Here is a 21,901-nt window from a genome sequence, read left to right on the forward strand (position 1 = left end):
GCGGCCTGGCCTCGGGCCTGGGCGGGCCCCGCCGCTGCGGCTTCCCTCAGCCCCGGGCAGGGAGAGCGGCGCCTGTGGGAGCACTCGTCGCCCTGGGGTGGGGGCTCTTTCCCCGTGTGTCTGTGGGGGGGTTTTACACCTCGGTCCCTTTCACTTATTTTGTGGGTTTGTGTCACGGTGACTGGCCCGGTCGCTCCTCTCACTGCTTCTTTCTGGGAGAGGGGTTTAGGCTGTGGCCTGGCTTTCCCTGAGAGCCGCTGGAAGGGTGCCCAGACTGTCTTGTCCCCAGAGACCACAGTGACCGGTGCAGTGGGGAGTGAGTGCTCCTCTCTGGCTTGGCCTGGGCTCCCAGGGGAGGTCAGGTGCCATCAGTGGAATAAGGGGGTGCATCCTCACTGAACTGTTTCCCTCTTCTGCCTGTTTCTATAAGAGAAATTAATTTTGGTAGTCGAATATGCACGTGAATAATTTTTGGTCCTTCAGCTACACTTGCTGTGAAAGAACAAAACTCAAGTGTTCGTTCTCCCTCCTGTAGTGTTGCACAGTCTGAGCAAAGATAAGTGAATAGAAATGTGGGGAGGTAACAGCAAAAGAACAGTTTAAAGTCCAGGTTGCAAACATTGTCAGAGCAAGGAAATACGAGTTTGCACTCTCTTGCCCTTGTGATCTGGGCACTGCCCAGGGATCTCTTGCCCAGTATTGAAGTTCTCAGATACTATTGCCTTTCGTATAGACATGACATGTTAGTAATATACTTCATCTGACTTTCTGAGCAGGAAGATTGTGAGAAATCTTCCGTGTTCTCCAGTGTGTTAAAGTTCATTTACGCGGCATCTTCTAGAAGCCAGGGTTTTTTTCCTCCATCTGAAATTCTGCAGCCATTTATACATCTAACAGTTTACAGTTTTGATGTTAAATATTGCCAGACTAAGTAGGTAATATATGGTGTCCTTGCTAATGATACAAATAAAGTATCGCTTTGTTCTTACATGGCATTTTTGTCCCTAGATGTTGAAGTACATAATTCGAATCTTTGTTTCTGCTTTCTATTTTACTATTTCCTCTGGAGAATCTGATATTTCTCTAGAAGAATCTGTGCCTATTTAAGTGAGTACATACTGTAACTCACCGGTCCTTTAGAAATAGTACTACAAAATGTGTGTTTCTACTGAAAGAGCCTGCTGAGGTTTGCAATCTCAGTGCAGGATCCTAGCAGAGTCAGTGTGGTTAGCCAAAGAACTGCCTGCCGAAGGTGCAGGGTTCACCGTGTTTATCCTGAAGTAAAAACAAGTAATGCCTTGTCTCATTGCTAATTTGCACAGATGTCTCAATTTTGAACACATCCTTTTTTCCAAGGAAGCCTAGGGAAAGAAAAACAGAAGCTCAGTGAGCTCTCACTGACAAGTCAGTCTTACCTATACCATCATCTTGAAAACCCCTGTCTGTCTCCTCAGGTCTCAGAATAGCTCTAGATGCATACTAAGAACCCCATCTGGTCCCTCTGTACATGCCTGTTGCTATGTTGGCAAGGCCAAATTCACTTCAGATCCTTCACATGGTCCCCCAAGGGTGTTAGTATGGTAAGTGTGCTCAGTGTCTACCTGACAAACAAGGAGTGGATTTCTAAAGAGAAGTGGTGGCTGCTGTGTGCAAGGCTACATAGTTCCCTCTGCTTATTGCTGTATATATGGGTAGTTAGTTCATTAGACTCAGCTAATACGTCCTAATTAGTGCTTTTGCTAAGAATGAGGGCAGGAGCTTCCTTCAGAGCCTTCCTTGGCTGGAGAGATTCAGGCATATGTATCTGGGGAGAGTGCTGCACCTGGTGGGTTATAAAGAAATGTGGGGATCTAATTCTCCACCTGCAACTATACTCATTTGCCAAGGAGCTTGAAAGGGAGTATTTTTGGGGTCTGGTAATCACGGTCGTTTCCTGGGTCGAGAAAGGTCTGGGTTGCAGTCTGTGACTTGAGAGATACTTCAAATGTCTGAACAGTCCTCACAGCAGGCAATGGATCCCAGTCTCTCTTCTCTTAGCAAAGGGCTTTCATTGATAGACTACACTGTCACACCCCCTACCTGGGATGTGAATCTTGAATTATCTCTTGCAGAACTGCACAACTTCCCCAGAAAGGATGACGAGGGTTGCTTTTGTTTCCCTGTAGCCCACACTCTGGTGGTGAGGGCACTGCTGGCAGTGGAAAAATGTAGGGCTCAAAGTCACAGCAATGAAAAGGGCAGGGAGCTTAGGTCTCCCCTCTCATTACACAATAAATTCTGAAATACTGAGTGGGGTTTTCTTCATTTTTCTGCTCAGGCGGACCCATAGTTTACCAGTACATAGAATTTTTTACACAGAGGCAATACAGCTTATTGTAAGGCTTCAGGGCATATCATTAAACCTCCTGAAGCACGCTGCTTGGCAGACACCGCCCTGAGATGCTACAAAGCAGATGAGGCTGGGTCACTGCTGGCCACTTTTTAAATAAAAGTGTGGATTCTGCTCCATTTTTTTGAAGGCTTAGTGTAGGCTGTGAATCCTTTTGCAGTGTATTGTCAGTAACTTAAATAACATGAAAAATGGGATTTCAGGTGTATATTTTTCTTTAACATTGCCAGTTGATTGGATGGATTCCTCTTCCATCATACTGACTAGCCTAGACCTCACTCTGAGACAGCCTTTCCTTCTCACTGTTTGGGGAATTTGAGTAACTCGGGGCCATGAATGTTTCTAGGAGACAATGCCTAAAAATCAGGCAAAAATCAGTGCGTAAAATGGAGTTTTGCAATGCTTATTTCTTGCGTGAGCAGAAAATTGATAATTCTTCCTTCAAATTAACAAACTATAATGTATAAAAATTTAAACTCGAGAGATTCAGATTCAAGGCTTGTTTTCTAATAGTGAAGATAAGTAACCACTGAAATGAATTCAGAGATGGTCCACCTCTGGGAAGTTTTTCTAAAAGATATTTTCTAGTGAAAAAAAAATAGTGGAAATCCTATGGATGTCAAAAAGATGTTCATAGTAGTCCAGTTTGGCTTTATAATTTATAAGATTAGTATGTATATTATGCAAGATTTTAATTAAAATCCCCCCCTAACTGGTTGCTGAAAGTTACCTTAGCAGGGCACCCGTTCAGTTAAACAACAGCATCAGTGAAGAATTGCCACTCACCAAACTAAGTTTCATGTGTTGCAGACTGGGTCAGAAGTCTTCCTATAGAGTTCATCTCAGCATTCGTTTTTTTTCAGGTAAATTCCTATGTGTGTTATTTTAGTATGAAAATTGAGAAGGTTGCTGGTAGGACTAATGAGTCACTGTTCCATTCATCCAGGATTTGACATTTTAAAGCTTTTCATTTGCATAATAATTTAAGTAATCCATACTTCGGAGAGCACTGCTCACTTACACATCCTGCTAGGAGATCGTCTTTTCAGACCCTGATACTAAACAGCCTGAACTGTAATTCATGTAAGCATCCAAGTCCAAGAAGGGTGATTATCATAATTTATACACACCCGCTTAAGGAGAATAGGTGTGTTTAGAGATACTTGCAAATTTTAGGCTATAGATACATGTAGGACCAAGTTTATAATCTAGTCAATAACCTAGTTTTAAGGCATGGACTCCAAAAGGTACATAAAATCAAACAATACTCAAGTTTCAACAATGTATTTCCTCAGGTACCTAAAGGTGCATCTTCTGCCTCAGTCTAATCTGGCCTGAGCAGTTCAGTTACCTGTCTCATGTAAATGTGATCTGATCCTGAAAATGAGCAATCCCTTTGCTATATGCTCTCATAGACCTGACCTTTAATGTGGGCTCAGGCAAAAGCTAGCACCAGCAGGATCAAGCGGCATGCAGTCCAAAGATTTAAGACTGTTTCATTCAAAAATCTTGGCCCAGGAAAATAGTTATGTATTTTTAATTTAATGGCTAGAGAGTGTACCAGTATGAAATTGGATCCTACGTTCTCCTCTCTGTGTGGTAACAGGGGAGTGGGCCTGAAGCCACATCTCTGCCTTTGCAGAAACCACTGAGCGAAGGGTGATCTGAATGCCAAAGGTGGGTGGAGGGGGCACTTGTCACCTGTCATGTACAAGCTGTTCCATTATGCAAGGGAGAAATCATGATTTATGTAGGATTTGGGGGATGAGGGGAAGAGGAGGGAAGGAAAGAAAGAGCAACTGAGTACATGATTCACATAGCACCCTGATGTTGTACATAAGAGGAAAAGCCAGTAAGGAACCCTTGATATGAAAGATGTTTTGTATCATATCTAGGGAGTGTTTAATGTCAGACTAATCCCCCACCAGATTTAGCTGATCATTAACTAAAGGAGCAGTGTTTGTGTAGTCAGTTTGTGACATTGACATCTGACACAGATTCAACAACCACCATCATCTGTCAAGCATTTCTTTAGCTTTTGACACAGCACAACCAGGAGGCAACCCCACATGTAACGGGGAAATCTGAGCTACTCGGCAAGAGTCCCAGGCTGAGGCACGAAAGTGCCCAGAAGACTTGCCTGCAGACCAGTTGGATTAGTGTTTGAATCCGTGCTTTGTGTTTTACAATGCTAAGAGGAAGGAAGGAGATGCAGCTAAAGAGATTACACAGGGACGTGTGGGACTGGGCATGCGTGTTCCTCTGGAAAAGGCTCCAACAGCTGCATAAAGCAAGCCCTATGCCAGTTTTGAACGCAGGCAGCTGAGTGCTTGAGCTCCTATGCGTGCTCTGAGCCAACCATAACAGTTAACTACACAGAGCCAATGTTACAAGTTGTTAGGAGAGACATTTTCCACCTGGGATGTCTCTACTTACGCCTTCTCCTCACCGCCACCTCTCCAGCTCACCAGAACTTAGACTTTGCTGTTTGGTCTGACAGTTTGCCCAAGCAGTTTATGATTAATCTAATACAATATTTTTGTTAGTGACAACCAGCACCCCAAACTGAAATTATTGGTAAAATTTGTCTCCAAATACAGCGAATTTCTGATCAGGGCAATGTGCCTGTTTGTATAGGGCCCAGAACATCTGGACAATAATTCAGCTGGACTTGTGGACAGTATTGCAATATAAATTAAAAAGAAAAGCCGTGCAGGTTTAAAACAATGTTTAAAAAATCAGAGGAAGGCCACCCTGAAAACTCTGATAAGAATGTCCTCTCAAACCTTATTCTTTTAGTTCCTGCACGACAATGTTTTGTTTTCCAGCGTATGACCTTGGTCTAATTAGATTATTTAAATCAGTATACACAGAAATTATTCACACTTCCTCCCAGGCATGATTACATTTGACAGCCTTATCTATTGTTTAGTAAATAGCACTTTTTGTTTGGTTTTTTTTTTTCACTTCTAATGTTCTGGAAACCACACACGTTACACCAGACATGAAAGCTGTTCCTTCAGAAGCAGTGCTGTGGGCAGCAGCATTGCTTTTCTGAACACAGAGCATACTGAATCTCCCAACAGGAGGGTCATTTCAGGCTTAACGGCCGTTTCACTAAAACAGTAAGGAAGCCTTAAATGCTAAAACTAATGCAATGGAATTATGAACAGCCAGATAAGGCACTGCTTTTCATCACAGCCCCATTGGGGAGAAATCATCTTGTAGCATGACTTCATTGAAGGGTTTTACTCAGCTGAGTTGTCCCATTGCTTTAACAGTTGTTCACATAAAATAAGGTGAAGATTTGATCCACTGTTACATTTTATCTGAAAGCAAATTTGGCTTAATCTCTTCCCTGTATATACCAAAGCCCAACAGAAGGGGTATATAGCCAGAAGGGGTGTCAGAGACAAGATGCACTTGTGATTCAAATTATTGAGCTAATATTTGATGAATTGGAAAATGATTATTTGGATTTTCTATTTCATTTACATGAAACTGAGGATGGAAAAAACAAGGCTGCATGAAATCAATAGGAGAGCTGAAGGAATCATATTTTTACTCACATCACTACAACTACAAAGCAGATTTTGATGTGTTACATGCAATGCTTTAGTGTAGTGTCCAGTCCTGTGGGGGCTTCTCTGGATCATTTTCTTGCTAATCATATTCAGTTTGTTATTTATCAGTTTGTCTACAAGTTCTGCTCTAAACTGAGCTCCTACACCTTTTCTAAGATTTACTTTTTATGTCAAAGCAATGGCTGTGACCTCCAAAATGTTGTACAATGGTGGGGTTTTTTTGTTGGTCTGCTTAGGAAACATTCTCTCAGCTTTAATATTTTGTCTTACATTTTAAGGGTATTTTTTGCACTAGAATAAATTAATAATCTTCAAGAATTTGAAAATAGGTACATCTGAAAACTACATCATCACAGAAATTATTCATCTGTTTAATCTCTAGCTTGGAGGATGTAATAACCCATAAATCCAAAGATTTTTTTAAAGCTTGCTACTGTGATCTTTGATTCAAAATTAGTGCTGTATTTTCAGTTTACATTGTATAAAATATTTTATAATATCACTTTCCATACAAGCAAGAAGATTGACACCTTTAAAAAGCTGGATATATATGGTGAATTAGTATTTATTGTCATGTAATGAAATGCATTTGTTTCAGACATCCTCTTTGACCCACACTTTTATCTGTGGATGTTAAAAATATAATGCAGAAGCCAGATTCTTCTAGTTACTATATTTAACTGCAAAGTGCCTGCTATGGGAGTTGGCAATAATTTTGATATGATATCAAGTAGCATAGGTTCAGTTATTCTCCTTGTATGAAAAGAGACAAATCTTCAGCTGACATTGATGAGTGTAACTCCCTGGAAGCCAGCAGAGTTGTGCTGTTTTACAAATGAGGATATGGTTCATCAGTTTGCCTTCTCCCTCACGCCAAGGACCCACATCTTTGCAGTGAACTGCACTGTAGTTTGTTGGCTGGTACTGAACAAGTAGGGGTAGAAGGAGAAAAGAATGTAAATTGTCCATTTTTCCAAGGAACCCACTTAATGTTCATGGAATATTCTGTTGCAATGATTTAATGTATTTCTCCCAAACATCCTAGATAGGATACAATTTTTTTTTTAGGCTTTGGGGCAGAGTACTTTTCCACTTACCTGGTGGTCTTGAACAGCTAGGCCTCATGCAGATCCATTCAACAGAATTAATTTAAATTTTCTGCATCACTTTTCATAATAGGCAAGTGCATCCTTGGCAAACATTTTAACAAGTGTATTTAAAATTAAAGTTTAGCTTTAGTTTTAGGGGTTATTTATAACATCATGTTCACGTAAAAGGGTAAATCTTGATTAATGATCTCTGATTAAGATAATACAGTTTCTAAATTGACTCAAATGCCTAAAGTACTTGTTATTAAATTATTAATTATTATTATTACTAAAAATAAATTCAGATTTTGTTTCTGATTCTCTGGTATTTATTACCACTATCTCCGGATAGCTTTATATTATTTTAAACCCTAACGCTCCCCTGGCATTTCCCCTTTTTTTCCTTGGATTAATATAGGAATCCCCAACGTGAGATCTGAGCTGCTGCTGAGACAGAGCTCAGCATTTTCTGCTCTGCTGCTGGAGGAAGAGTGCTGCACTCCATGGGAACAGTGAGGAAGCAGCAGGTCTCTCCTACTTCTACAGGCTGCCTCAGATCCATCAGAGTGTCTTCCTTCCTCAGAGCAGCTCTGGGTCCAACACTGTCATGAACTGGGACTACAAGTCTTTGGGACTGCAAATCCCAAAATAGTAGGAGTTGATCTAAAATGAAGTAACATAACTGGTATATTTGGCCTCTGTATTATTTCTGACTTCCTAGGTTGCATAACTACTTTGAAGAGCAAAAGGCAGAGATGTCCCTGTTGGTTATCAAAGTGTCTTGGAAACATCTTATAATTTGTTCTGACTTGCCTGAGATATATGCAGGAGGCAAGTGTCCATTAGGAAAGTCAGAATTTACATTTTTAAAGTTACACAGATAACACACTATTATTACAAATACTTATTTTGAGATGATTTCAAATTACCTTAGAAACTGATAGGTTGGTGCAGTCCTGCATCTTATACAAAGACTAAGAGACAAAGACAAAAGATTACTAATGATTGCTATTTATTTTGTTAAGTCAATAAAAAGTGCATAGTACAAGCCCTTTATCCCAATCCAAGTACTCAGTAAAAGATTACTAGGAAACCGCAAATGGCACAGATGATTTTTTGTTTGGCATAATTCAGACATTTTAAACCACCGATTTACATTAAGTACATCACATCATCACTCTTCCTTTTTGAATCATGAACATTACAAGGCTAAGTGATCTGCAGACAATACATGAATACATATGATTTCTCATTTCAGAATATAATAATTGTGTTAAGCAGACTCTAAAAATACTATTGTTTTAACAAAGTTCTAAACTAAGGTATAATTGTAAACTTCCCTCCATATTTCCCAAGTTGCTGCAACTTGCATCTCTTACTAACTGAGCTTAAAACCCTCATTTCAGAATTAAGCACATTCTGAAGCTTCACATACCACTAATCTCTTCCACACTTCTCAAAATTTACCATAAACATCTGTAACCATGATATAATTATTTCATCGCAAACTACATCACTAAAGGCCAGATTTCTGCCACCCTTACTAAAGCTGCTACTAGTACATTATCTCAGAGTAGTCCCACAAACTTCAGTGCAACTACTTGATGAGTAAGGCACTATTTAACATGAATAAGAGTGGCAAAATACAGTCCTACAATTAGATACTTTTATTTTCATTAAGAGTGGTGGTCTGAAGGTTATATCTTGGAGAGAGTATCTGAATTTAAAAGGCATATATTTTGACATGGGATAGTGGCCTGGCTCTTCAGTAAAACATTTTACAATAAAATATTTCCAATGTTTTTTCTTTTACATAGAAAATTTAAAATAGCAATTTACATGAGGAAAGCATACATGTATAAAATTACTGGGACAATTACTTCAAGGAATTTCAAGCAAAGACTTCATTTAAATGTAAAACACATTACTCTGAACAAAAAGATCATTTGCCAAGACTGTTAATGCTGGGTGCACATGGTGAGTATTATAAATACACAGACATTTAAGTAAATCGAGACTGATCCTCACAAGTGAGGAGCATCTGCTGTAAATCTCACCAATTTACAACAGAATGAGGAGGGGCACCTTGTCTGAAAGGAAGCCTGTTGCAGTTGGCTTTTTAATCAATTGGAAGCCTGGTTTATGCATCTGACAGTGAAGAATTCTGGCCAAAAATCCTTGGAGAAAAGGTAACTGTAGATGATATGTTTTCCGTTGTTGGTTCAACAAAATGGTGCTGTATTACCTGTTCTGTTCAAAACAGTATCCCAAACATAAACATACATGGAAGGCAAAAAGCAAGCACAGTCAGATTGCTTGTCCCAGTGACATCTTTACACAGTGTTTGTGGCCTGTACACCATTAGACATAATAGGACAAATTCTCTCAGTTTCTTTGCTGCAGCTCCATTGCACTGCACTGACATCACTGAGAGCACCTGGCCCAATCATCTTTTTTTTTTTTTTTTTTTTTTTTTTTTTTTTGCTTGGGAGCACACTATTCAACAGAAATTCAAAGGGCAATTGCGTCAAATTACAGAAGCCTTTCTTCAGGTCTATGCTGTACCTTTACAAGGAGGCTTAGCCAGCCCGCCATTTACCCTGAGGAGGAAAACCCTGCGTCTGTCAACCACCAGATCTGATGTGAGATTTTTGTTAGAGCCCATTAATACAAACCTTTAGGCATCTTAAGAGTTACTCCTTTCAGCTCTGTAACTTAAGTCCTCATGAAATAAAGGTTTGTAGAGTAAGGCTTTGAATTCCCATTTGTCTGTTCTACTGACCTTTACGGAAAGAAGCTTCATGTTGGTAACATAAAAATGTTCTTTACATTATTCTCATCAATTTTTCAAATTGATCAAGAAAAATATACAGTGTCACTTTTCTGTACATCTTTAAAATGTTCTTAAATTAATGTACATAAAAAAGTCATTCCCATTTGCTACAATGGGAGATGTGCACAGGTATGTGCACAGCCACACATACGCACGCATAAACACACCGCACATACACACAATTATTAGAGGGAAAAGACATGCCATATGTAGTAACGTCCAAGTTTGTTATTCTACAATTACAATCAGTAGATAAGGATGAAATGTTAAGAACTGCTGATAACATACAGGTGAAAAAACCTGAATATCCAGTATATGTTTTATACCAAAAGTTGGTAACCTTGGTAACCTCATGGTATGATTTCATCCTGCCCAGTATATATTACATCATGGCTAAAAACTTAAGATAACAATTATTAAAAGACTGTACCAGGACAGAAAATTTTACCAAGTTCTCACTAAATTTCTCTTTTCATAAAGTCTATAAGTAAACAAATCCATTTTTGGAATACATTTTTTTGACAACATATTGAATAAGATATATAATTAATGAACGAGATTAAATTAATTTCTGGTGGTATAATCTTTTGTGTAAAGTTCCCAATATGTATGTCAAAGCTTTGACAGTGGAAATTATCACATTCACTTCTTTGCGCATAAACACACACACATAGTATAATCCTAGTGGACAAACCATGCTTTTGCCAACAACCCTGAAAACTATGTTAGTTGTCCAAAGACCAGACTAAAAGCTGCTCTGAACCCAGGGCAAATATAAAATAATTTCAATTTTTCACCACATAATTAAGCTAATAGTTGCAACCATAATACAACTCTCAAAAACATACTCGAGAAAAAATGTGGATTAATCTGAAGAAAGGACAGTAACCTTCCATTATTATAGATGCACAGGGATCTTCTTTTTCTTTCAATGCATATCAGAAATCACTGCAAAGAAATTAAGATAATTGTAACAGAAAGAGACTGAGTGGAATGTCCACAGTAACATTAACAACCAAAAAACCCCTGCAACGCCTTATCATTATTCAAATTACAATCTACTAGGAATTGTAATAACATACAATGCAAAAATTAACTTAAAATTGAAGTCGCTAAAAGCAGTTCGTGAAGATAACTGCTAAATTATAATTCTGCTCTATGAAAATGAGAAAAGGAAACAGTATTGTATGTGGTTTAGGAGTAATCTGGTCACTTCATTCGTTTGGTCGTGCAAGGTTTTAGCTGCTGAACTTTTCCAATATTGAACATCTAGTCCACTGGTGGGGCTGGTGGTTCTTGTCCCTAGGGGGAAGGAAGGAGGAAAATCAAGAAAAAAAACATATACTGTATTACAAACAGTGCTTCATTGTATTTAGCAATAAAAGAACTCAGAAGAGTTACACTGTGCTTTCTTTTAGCATCTTTCAATATTTCTTTCAATATTCAGAGTAAATTAGCATCAAAGAACAATAGTGTTTCCTGCATCAATAGGGATTTTTCCAAGATCTCACATCTAGGACAAACATCACCTTCCCAGTAATTTTGTTTACTGACTTATCTTAGAGCTGTGATTTTCCCCTTGTACTTAAGGAGGCAGGAGGCAGTTCCAGCCAGGGACAGCCAGTGTTCAGAGGACATTATGACCCACACTTAGTCACCCTGCTCCATCACATGGCAGGCCTCACACTTGGCCTTTGTGATTCTACTTTCACTTTGGTTTTGCTTATTTGCATTATTAATGGCATTCCAATAAAATATAGGGGAAATAATTAAGAAAAAAATTACTGTAGAATAGTCTATAATAAACCAAAATACATTTAAACTATTGTAGAGTCTATCTGCAGGGCACTTGAAGATGCACTTACATTATGTGGGCTAGTTGGCTTTCCAGCTGTGTTGGATCCTCTCAGATTACTAGGTCTCAGTAAGAACAAGACAAGTGCAATCACCACCCAGGCCATCATTATCATGGCAAAGCTGATGCCATTGTCACCAGAGGAATTTGGTCCTGGCACTACAGACAAGGAAAACTCAAGTTATAACAGAGTGACAACAGAGTTCTTTCCCCAAAATGAAAACAAAAATGCAACATAAGTCTCAGAAAAAAACCTGAAATATTTTTCAATTGAGTTTTCTGATTATTCCTTTCTTTTGCTTTAAGACAAGTAATTCTTGGTTAGTGTTACACTGTTTTTTAAATCATATTTCTTATCCCTTTGAAAAGGGAATCTATTTCACAAGATTCTACTGGAATACTCAGAATTGTCATGAATATTTCTTAGTTCCCATTAAATCCTAATGAACTGGAAATGATAAACACACACGTTCTGTTTAAGAAATCAAACTTGATTTTTAAGAAATCAAACTTGATGGAAAATATATTTATGTGTGAAAACTCCTATCTGTATGTTGGTGTTTGTTTTTTTGCCTCAAACAAATAAAAAAATAAGACTAAAGAGATGAAAGTTTAGACTCCAAACAGAAGCCCCAAAACAGAGAATATGCTAGTTCTAGCAAGAAGGGAGCAAACTACCGGTTATCATTTTGTTGGCTACTGTAAGCCAACAAAATTATAACTGGTTGTTACTGTTATTTATTGAAAGTTTGTTCAAACAAGTGTCAGGGTCAATATGCCAGATCTCCATGACTGATCATCCAGTTTATGTGGTATTTCTGATAGCATCAAGGAAAATGTTATCTGTCAGGAGGGGGGAAAAATGCTGAGGAGATACATGAAAAAGTGAAGCCCAGAAACACAATATAAAAATTTTACACCTAATTTCCATTCAGAATGGCTGAGACATCAAAGCATGAAAATAAAACTGAGAAAATCCCCTCAGACTGGAGATGGCTTGTTAGCCTTTTTGGATCAAGAAACTCTTGCAAATACCTGCACATTTGAAAACAACTTGTCCTCTGAAACACGATTTCAAAAAATCAAACTGTAACTAATGTCAGCTGAAGTGTAAACCAATGTGTAGTTAATTATCTATGGTATTTCCATGGCTCCATTTACCACAGTATCTAAAGACCTAACATCTTCATTAATGATCTAGATGATCAATTAACACAGAGAAATTAATACAAAGCTGTAATGAATAACCTTCAGAAAGAGAAGAGCTATTCTATTTTATTCGTCAAGCTGAAAAATTTAACATCTGGGGAAATTCCACAGAGACACTTGTATCTGTCAAGATTTTTCAGTTACCTCAACTCATTTGGATCATATCATTACAGAGTCATCTGGATTCAGTTATCAGTTGGAAGTTGTTCTTATATAACAGTTGCTAGATAACTTATACCCAGTGAGCTGCTGGAGTAATTTCCTTGAACGTTAATGCTGATACCAAAGAACCACCCTCATTGCTGTCATACTGGGTAGCATTTTTAAGGCTCATCTATGAAAACAGTTTGTTCATAACACAGCTAAGACACAGCAGAGGGGCACTGTGAGGAAGCTTACAGCTATGCCATTCACATACTGCCGTTCTCTGAGTAAGACTTCATGAACTGGAGCTGTTAGACTGATGTCCTTTACCAACATCACATGCACTCAAAAATGTCAAAGAAGAAAAAAATATGTATTATAAATGTGCATGCTTCTCGCAGCACAAACACCACCATTAACTTCTATGAGTGATTGCCTTTTAAATGTTCCAAAAATAGACATTTAACAACTCAAGAGGTTGCAAATGTAGAGGAATTTTATGATTAGAAGTATATACAATTACAAGTGACAATTCTTTTGGAGATCTGAGTGAATATATGAGGAGAAGGTATAGTGCAAAGAAAATAAATGAGAATGCTACAGCCTCTAATTCATTAAACTCTAGATTCAGAAAGCATATGGAATTGTGCAGGTAAGAGTTTAGACTGCAGTTTTGTTGCAGGAAAATATTACAGTTATCAACATGATATATCAATATTTTAAATCTTGGATGACCTTTATATATGAAATCCAGTAAGCATGTAATTCAGCATGAAAAGAACAACTGCTTTATTTTGAGGCTTCCAGACAACATTAATAGCCATCCTGAGATTACCTTCAACAGCACATAATATGTTCAGTAGAACACTGAAAATTCAGATCACCTGCTAGGCTGGATTCCCCATACAATGCAGAGAAACAGGGACTAGTCAGGCTGCCTTCTGGGATATTGGCTGAACCGTAGTACAGTTAGGGTCTGTGGTTAAACAGGAGCTGGGGTAAGTAAATGCTGCTAGGTCAGCTCATGCTACAGATCAAGGAAAGGATCACAGAGGGAAACCACAGGCGTTCGTGCATGACACAGTTTCTTCCAGCCTGCACTGTAATACGGTTTAGATGGAATCAAACGTGCTGAAACATGTTCTAAACTAAGTTAAGAAAGACAACAGCTCATCTAACACAGCTTGGCCCTGTACTACCTACTCAAAGCATGCCAGATAATACTAAAACAGCCACAACACTGTTTACACTATTCAAGAACCGTTAAACCCACATCTCTCACAAATGACCATGTGTTTTAATAAGGGTGTGAGATATTTCAGAATCTGTTACTTTAATCTCTCAACATAAGGAGATGAGGATAAGCAAAATCTCACATAGCTGGGGTGAATCACACTTTTCAAAGCTTTGCATCACAAATCAAGAGAACAGACAAGAAGCTGTTTCAGCTACTGGGAGTAATAACGGGGAGCAGTATATGTAGAAGACAATGATGTTTTGCTATAAAGGCCTCCATCGCCAAGATCACAAAATAATCAAATAAGACCAACTTACAGATAAAGAACAGTTGACTGAAGCTGAAACCAAGCAGGACGGAATTTATGCCAAAGGGCAGAAGAAAAAAAATATTTTTGAGTTCACAGCCACAGTGCTTTTACCTATAACTGATATTTTTGCAGGAAATTTAGAAGTGTTGTTTTGATTCCTTGAAGAATAAAGTCTATAAGAGCACCTGTGGATGATATTTTCTAATATTTCCAGATGGACAGAAGATTGTCCTGTTCTGACCTCACAGATTAATGTCTCTGCCACCACCCACTTTGATGGATGGATCTGGTTATTAATTTCCAGTGCCTGGGAGACACCAACTAGTACAGAATGTAACAGTACATATTACCATGTCACTGAGTCTTTATAATCTCTAAACAGTCTTTCCACACAACACCAAATTCATCCTAAGGGCTTTATTTTCAGAGTATCTAGTTCCCTGGGCTCAGCATACCTATATATCCATGCACTTTCTGAATGAAGCCTGTGAGTAGCTCTGCAGTTCTGCCCCTGCAGTCACCTGGAATTTTTTACACCATGGCTGAATTATCTCTGTGCAGGAGAAAACTTTATGAGGAACTGATCTGAGTTCCCATGGGAGCTAATGACTATGGTGAATCCTATCTGTTGATTCATTTACAAGATACAGTTCTTTGGTTTGCTTTTTCCTACAGAAACAGAGACTAGGCCACATAAACTAGTCTCCTCTCAGCAAGAAATGGGAAGAGAAAAAAAAATCTTCTGTGACAGATGTCTGGCACCTTGTTTAATGTTCTACTAGAAGGCAGTCAAAGCTACTAACATGATGACTTTGGTAAAAATAATTTCTAAAGATTAAAGGTCAACCCCTCCTGATTGTTCAACTGAAATTTCAAGAATACAATACTAAAATAAAAAATGCCCTTGATAAATACTCCTTACGTGAACTTAGTTCTCTTAAAGTGCTATTTTTCATTCCAAGCGAGGTTGTACTTTACAAAAAGGGGGAAAGATTGCATTTCTTTTGCTATAAAAGTATATTCCACGTGGTGCTTTTTGTCTCCTCTCTTATAGTAGAAATACCTCATTTTGGATATTCAGCTTTTTACTGTTTAACATCTGTATGTGAAAGGGCAAAAGCATGCTCTCTGACTTGTTCCACCTTCTTTTCACAGTGTTTTTAGACTTGCCTGTTCTGTGAAAGAAAGGCAAGAAACCCTATGAAGAGAGGTATTTTACAGATGAATCATCAGGGAAGACAAAGCGCCTGTGGGACCTTCAGCAGATAATCCCTGCAAACTGACACTCTCAAAGGCAGGGATAAGGAAACTGAAGAAAGTCAAAAAGGACTTGAGCAGAGGAAGGGAGAAGGGAATTACCAGAAGAGGAAGGCAAGAGTTGGCAGACATTTCCTGCCATTAGGTTAGACTGCTGTGACTCCCCTAGATGAGTACAACTCAAGATGAATCATAGATATGCATTCATTTTAAAATACATAAAAATTTGGAAGTAGAGTAGACAACATATGAGACAGTCATCTCTGACCATATTAGAAGCTGGCAGAGCACTGAGAATAGTGTTGAAAATATGAATGTGGTAAATCCAGGTCACAACATCTGGGAATTGCTAGAACACAATAAAAAACCTCAGGCAGTAGCCCCCTCATTTCCTTTGACATGGAAGGCTGACTGTGAAGGGCCATGAGCCATCCGAGCAGCTCAGTACCAGCTGGGATCCTCCCTGAACCACTGATGTTGCAACCGCCACATACTTCTGAGAAATCTTCCCTGCTCCACTTGCATTAGAATTCAGAAAAGAATTACCACTCTTACTCCTCATTTCAAGGGAAACTGTAAGATTTGCTGAGCATGAACAATCCCAACAGAATATTAAATGTGATGCATATTCAAAACTCACAGCCTTTTTTCTCCAAGGCACCCCCTGAAATGGAGAGAACAGTCATCAGACTCTGATACATGCTTTACTGTCATAGCAGACACTCTGACAGAACCAGCAGAGAACAGCCATCAAGCAGAGTGCCCAAATATCTCTTAAGTGGTGCTCATATCCTCCTGTAAGTAGGAGTACAAATCCAAAAGCACTGGTCCTGACGCTGGGAGGAAACTCTGCAGGGTAGTCACTACAATATAATGGTGCCAACAAGCATAAATAAGAATTTAGAGCTAATAGCACAAAAAAGCAAATGGGGGAGCCTTGGTGCTGCTGCTTTGATCTGTGCTCAGGAAGAATCAAAGCAGGGTGTTTCTGAGAACTTCCAGCTGGTAGCAACAGCATAACACATGACGCTGCTGTGACACTGGCTGAACCACAGCCCTTCCCAAAACAAAACCACATACATCTCATCAGTTATTCCACAACCTTGCAACTTAAGAATCTGTGTATGACAACATTCCCAGCTGCGCTTACAGAAGGAAGACCAAATCCTAGGAATTGAGCAAATGGGTGGGAGTGAAGCAAGCTTCTTCATATCAAGGTCCTGAAATAAGGAATCAAAGGCAGCAAGTAAGAGGAAATGGAGCTGTGGGACCTAGGGAAGAGGAGACCAACCTCAAAAATTAGCTCATCACAGTACAGCTCATCAAAACAGGATGAAGCAATAGACAGAAGACTGGCCCAGAATTGTTTTAATCTGTCCCTAAAAACATCTCTAGAAGCTTCTCCAGGCTCAATCTGTTTGGTTTTGCCTTTCACTTGCTCTTACAGAGCTCATGCTGGCCCAAGCACAGAATCACAGAAGCATCACAAAATAATCTGACAAATAGGCAGTCAGTGTCATTGCATCAGCAGAAAAATACCTTTGCTGGAACTAAATTTAAGGCAATATAATAACGTAGGAGAGAATTTACTCTATAATTTTTGCTTTGGTTTTTGAAACAAACCACTGGTTTGGAACAATTACTGCCAAATTGCTTGCATCTGCACAGTTATTACAAGGATCTCTTTCAGGATGGAAAGCTATTTGCCACAAACCATTCACATCCCCACTGTACTATAGCTTGGTTAGCATGAAAGCTGTCCCACAAGCTTTGTGCCCACACATAACAGAACTTACTCATTTATACAGTCTTTAGCCTAAGAGCTTCATAAATATTGATGAGCCAAGACTCCCAAGGCTTGAGTGAGAATGACCTACCATCTCTTGGTTTTGACTGTGGACGAAAGCTCAGAAAGCTGCACAGACTGTCTGTGCCTACTTCTAATACAGAAAATATTCTGTCTCCTGTCATCTGACTCTTTCCCTCTCCTACATGCCTGTGATTACAAAAAAAAAAAAAAAAAAAAAAAAAAAAAAAAAAAGTCTGCCCTAGGACAAGTGCATTTGGGAGAGAGGTGCTGGAAATGCCAGACACACAACATAACTTGGTAAAGTCACAAAAATAAGTGTAAAGCTAGCAGCACTTTTATGGCACATGTGCACCCCATTTTTTTTTTCCCAGGGGTTATCTTTTCCCCTTCAGCCCAACATGGCAATGAACCTGGGACTGTTTCACACTGGGAGGGCACAGTGCAAGTCCAAGCTGGATGCTCATCTCTAAACAGGTTTTACTGGGGAGTGAAGAGGGAGGAACATGAGAGTGAATGTGCTGGGATTGTGTGGCAGGGTTTTTGGTAGCAGAGTAGGGGGGCTACAGTGGTGGCCCCTGTGAGAAGCTTCTCAAAAGTTCCCCTGGCTCAACTCAGACCGGCCTCTGGTCAAGGCCAGGCCAATTATTGATGGGAGCTGTGCCTCTGTGATAATGTATTTAAGAAGGGGAATGGGATGTGTGGAGCAGAAACCTGTGAGGAGGAGTTATGAGGACACCTATGCAAGGTCAGTGGAAGGAAGGAGGAGGAAGGGGGCAGAGGTGCACTGGAGTAGAGACACCTTGCCCTGTATCCCATGGTGAGACAGCAGGGCCACCCCCCTGCCACCCATGGAGGTCACGGGAGGAGCAGAGATTCGCCTGCAGCCTGTGGAGGACCCCCAGAACTCTGTGGGAAGAAGCAGCCCTCGCAGTTGTAGTTCGGTGCTGGGAGGACTGAAACACGTGGAGGTGACCCACGCCAGAGCATCTCAAGAAGAAAGCAGCCCGTGGGGAGGAGTCATGGCAGAGAGAGTTTGTGGAGGACTGTCTCCCATGAGAGGGACGCCACGTGGAGCAGAGGGGAGAATGCAGAAGAGTGCTTCTTCCCCTTGGAGGAAGAAGTGGCAGGACTTACTGCATCCCCCATCACCTGCCGGTGCACCACTGGGGGTAGGAGAGTGAGATATCAGGAACAACACTGAGCCCGAAAGAAGGAAGAGGTGGAGGGAGGTGTTTATAAGATACGGTAATGCTTCTCACTGTCCCATTCTGTCTGTTAAATGGTGGTGGTGTTAGTGTGGTGGTGGTGTTAGTGTTTTGAATTAAAGTGATGTCCTTTTTCTTTCCCTAATGAACCTGTCTTGACTGTGACTGTAATGGGTGAGTGACCCCTTCCTGTCCTTATCTTTATTCCAGAGCCTTTTGATTGATTTTTCTCCTTCCCACTGCTGGCGGTGAAGGGATGAATGAACAGCTGGGGGGTGTTCAGTTGCCCTCTGGGCTCAAACCAAACAGTGAACAAAGGCATTCTGTCTCCCCAAGATCCTGGAAACCTTGCCTGCACTGCTCCTAGACCTGTAGAAGACAGAGACACCAGCAGCTCTTGCTTCCAGGAACACTGCTCGTGCTCCCTGCTCCCTTCAAGCATTACAGCAGTCCTGATGCCAGCTAACTGAATGAGTTCATATGCTCAATTTGTAAAGCAATATAGGAAAAACAGATCCACTTCATTTTTATTTATAAGCATTTGGCGATGTTCCCTCTAGACCATGCAAAGTGTAAACAGAGCACCTCAGGGCAAGCTTACATTACTGCATAACCTCTGCACAGCTATGCTTCCCTGCAGATGCTGGTAACGTTTGACTGTCCTCGAAATGCTGACCATTTGGGAGAGGTTTTTAGATGTATTTCACAGCAAATTTCAAGGAAGCGTACACACTAGTCCTCTGCTTCATTAACTACACAGCTGCCAAGTCAACAGAAATGCAGTCACAGTGTATGTCAGCTTAACAGTCAGAGGTGGTGGGGAATCTCCTCTTCCTCACAGTGGAGTAGAGGGTTCACAGTACTGACAGTAAGTCACTCAGCCTCAGCTGTGAACATGTGCATGTGTGGGGCTCTGTGCTGAACATCCAGTCTTCACTGGTTAGGCTGCTATGACTGTAAGGCAGACAGATAAAGTCGCCTCCAAATTTTCTCCTTATGGAAAAATTGAAATGATCCTATTTGGAGGCTAATGGTAAGATTCAGTAATGCCTGAGGCCCAATCAATGGTCATGCTGGTATACTGATACCTCCAGTCTTCTCACCATAGACACTTCCATACAATGCTTCCAATATACAAATGTCCATCTGCACCACAGATTCTCAGAAATTACTTCCTCCACATAACAATTTCAGTATTGTAGTATTTGATTTAAGGTAATATGTTCCTATAACATGAAATCAACAGCTGCACTTTGAAGACCAGTCAGACTGTATTTTAATTACTACTGTTTATTTTACTTCCATGCACCCAATCTCAATAGTCACTCACATTCCTGAAGGCATTCTGTGTCTGTGCAGTACGACTGGGATTGTCTCAGCTGAAACAGAAAAAAAAGAAAGGCATGACACTTAGCAATGAGACTCAGTCAGCTTTACAGAAATCATGATTTAGTATAACGTCAGAGCACAACTTCAAGATAAGGGAGATTTTAACTGATCCTTTACTGCATCACATTTGGCTTATAGTATGTAAAGAATTCCAGGTATGTAGTTTCTGAACACTATTTTCACATAATACCTTTAAGTGACCTCACTGAAGTGTTATTGCTTCCACACAGGTTGCAACCGCTGAATGTCTTTTAAAATTCAAGTTAAAAATCTATAGTGATATAGAAGTTGTTATATACAGATATATTCTCTACACACATTTTGGGATTTATAATGGATAGGTGTTACTACTGTTATTTAGATCAAGTAATATTAAAATACTCTGTGATTACATAACAATAAATGATCAGACTGTGATATGCACAGAGAAGCTAAATTAAAATTTCATATTTAAACTTAGCACATTATTTTTTTCCACCTAAGATCTTTTTTTAAAAAGCTGATTTTAATATGTATTTTACTTTTTTTTCTCTTTACTGATGGGTAAAATTTAAAACACTTCTAGCAATTGTAATGACTATTTGCATTTACAAACTAGGTAAGGTTGCTAACTGTAAGAAAAGTCAACACTGGCTAACCTGCAAATCAGTACTATTTTACAGGTCACAGTAAAAAAAAGAAAGACAAATATCACCTTCTTTATCAGGCACAGAGAGGTTAAATGGATGGGATTTAATCTGCTGTATTACAGCAATAGGTTCTATCCTCTGCTTAGGTAAACCACAGAGATTAATAATTAAAGTTTTTAAAAGTACAGAATTGTTTACAATGTCTTGTTTAGAACAGACATTTGCTTTTTGACAGGTTTTATGTCACAGTGTCACAAATCCCAACACTTCTTGGCACAACAATCTAATCTGTTTATTATCAGTGTAAATATACAAATGTACAAGAAAAGATTATGTTCCTTATGAAAGAAATACATGAGTAATTTCTACAAACCCAATTTCCCCTTGTATTGGCATAATTGATTTGCTCTATGTAGTCATAATATTATGCAAAGCACATCAAGGAAACAGATGAGCAAAGGAGGAAGACATTTGGAAAAGCCTAAGCTCTTTCCTTTATCATCATAATTTTCAATGAATGATGCATTCGAGAAAGAAAAAAATACGTAATTGGAGATTGATCACATTTAGTCTTTGATTAATATATTAAGATCTGCTAGCAAATTTACTGAGACTACAGAGAAGTTCCTTAGGAAATACTGGGAAGTCTGGAATTAACCATTTTGCCATTTCTATAGTTAAAAACAACAGCAGGAGAAATTCAAACAAAAGATTTCTACTTACCTTATTAAAAAAAATAAATCTAGCAAACTATGCATATTTCCTGCTATTCATATATGAAAGTTCATTTTATTTTCAAACTTTTGAATTCATTCTCAGAGGGGAGATTTTGTGTTAGCAATAATACCAATTTGGAATGCCTGACACTAAGAGATTCCTGAACTGAGAAAACTGGGTATCGCTACAGCCACATTTTAAAGAGATCAGCAACATCTTCTGTTTGCATAAGGATTTAATACTGG

The 21,901-nt window shown here is 39.3% G+C and overlaps 1 protein-coding gene across 1 annotated transcript in view; it reads right to left on the bottom strand.

The window, feature by feature from the left end:
- Positions 1 to 8,056: 8,056 nt before the first annotated feature.
- SMIM14 (small integral membrane protein 14) overlaps positions 8,057 to 21,901 on the bottom strand; it is a 42,313-nt gene continuing 28,468 nt past the window's right edge. Inside the window, exons 3-5 of the mRNA XM_026847105.1 lie at positions 20,252 to 20,300; positions 11,760 to 11,908; positions 8,057 to 11,196 (exon numbers count right to left, since the gene is read on the bottom strand). Of these exons, the coding sequence (XP_026702906.1) occupies positions 11,164 to 11,196; positions 11,760 to 11,908; positions 20,252 to 20,300 (231 nt within the window). The 3' untranslated portion in view covers positions 8,057 to 11,163. The remainder of the gene's footprint in view (positions 11,197 to 11,759; positions 11,909 to 20,251; positions 20,301 to 21,901) is intronic.

This window comes from Athene cunicularia, assembly GCF_003259725.1.
Source record: "Athene cunicularia isolate RWA chromosome 4 unlocalized genomic scaffold, athCun1 chr4_part1, whole genome shotgun sequence".
Lineage (NCBI taxonomy): Eukaryota > Metazoa > Chordata > Aves > Strigiformes > Strigidae > Athene > Athene cunicularia.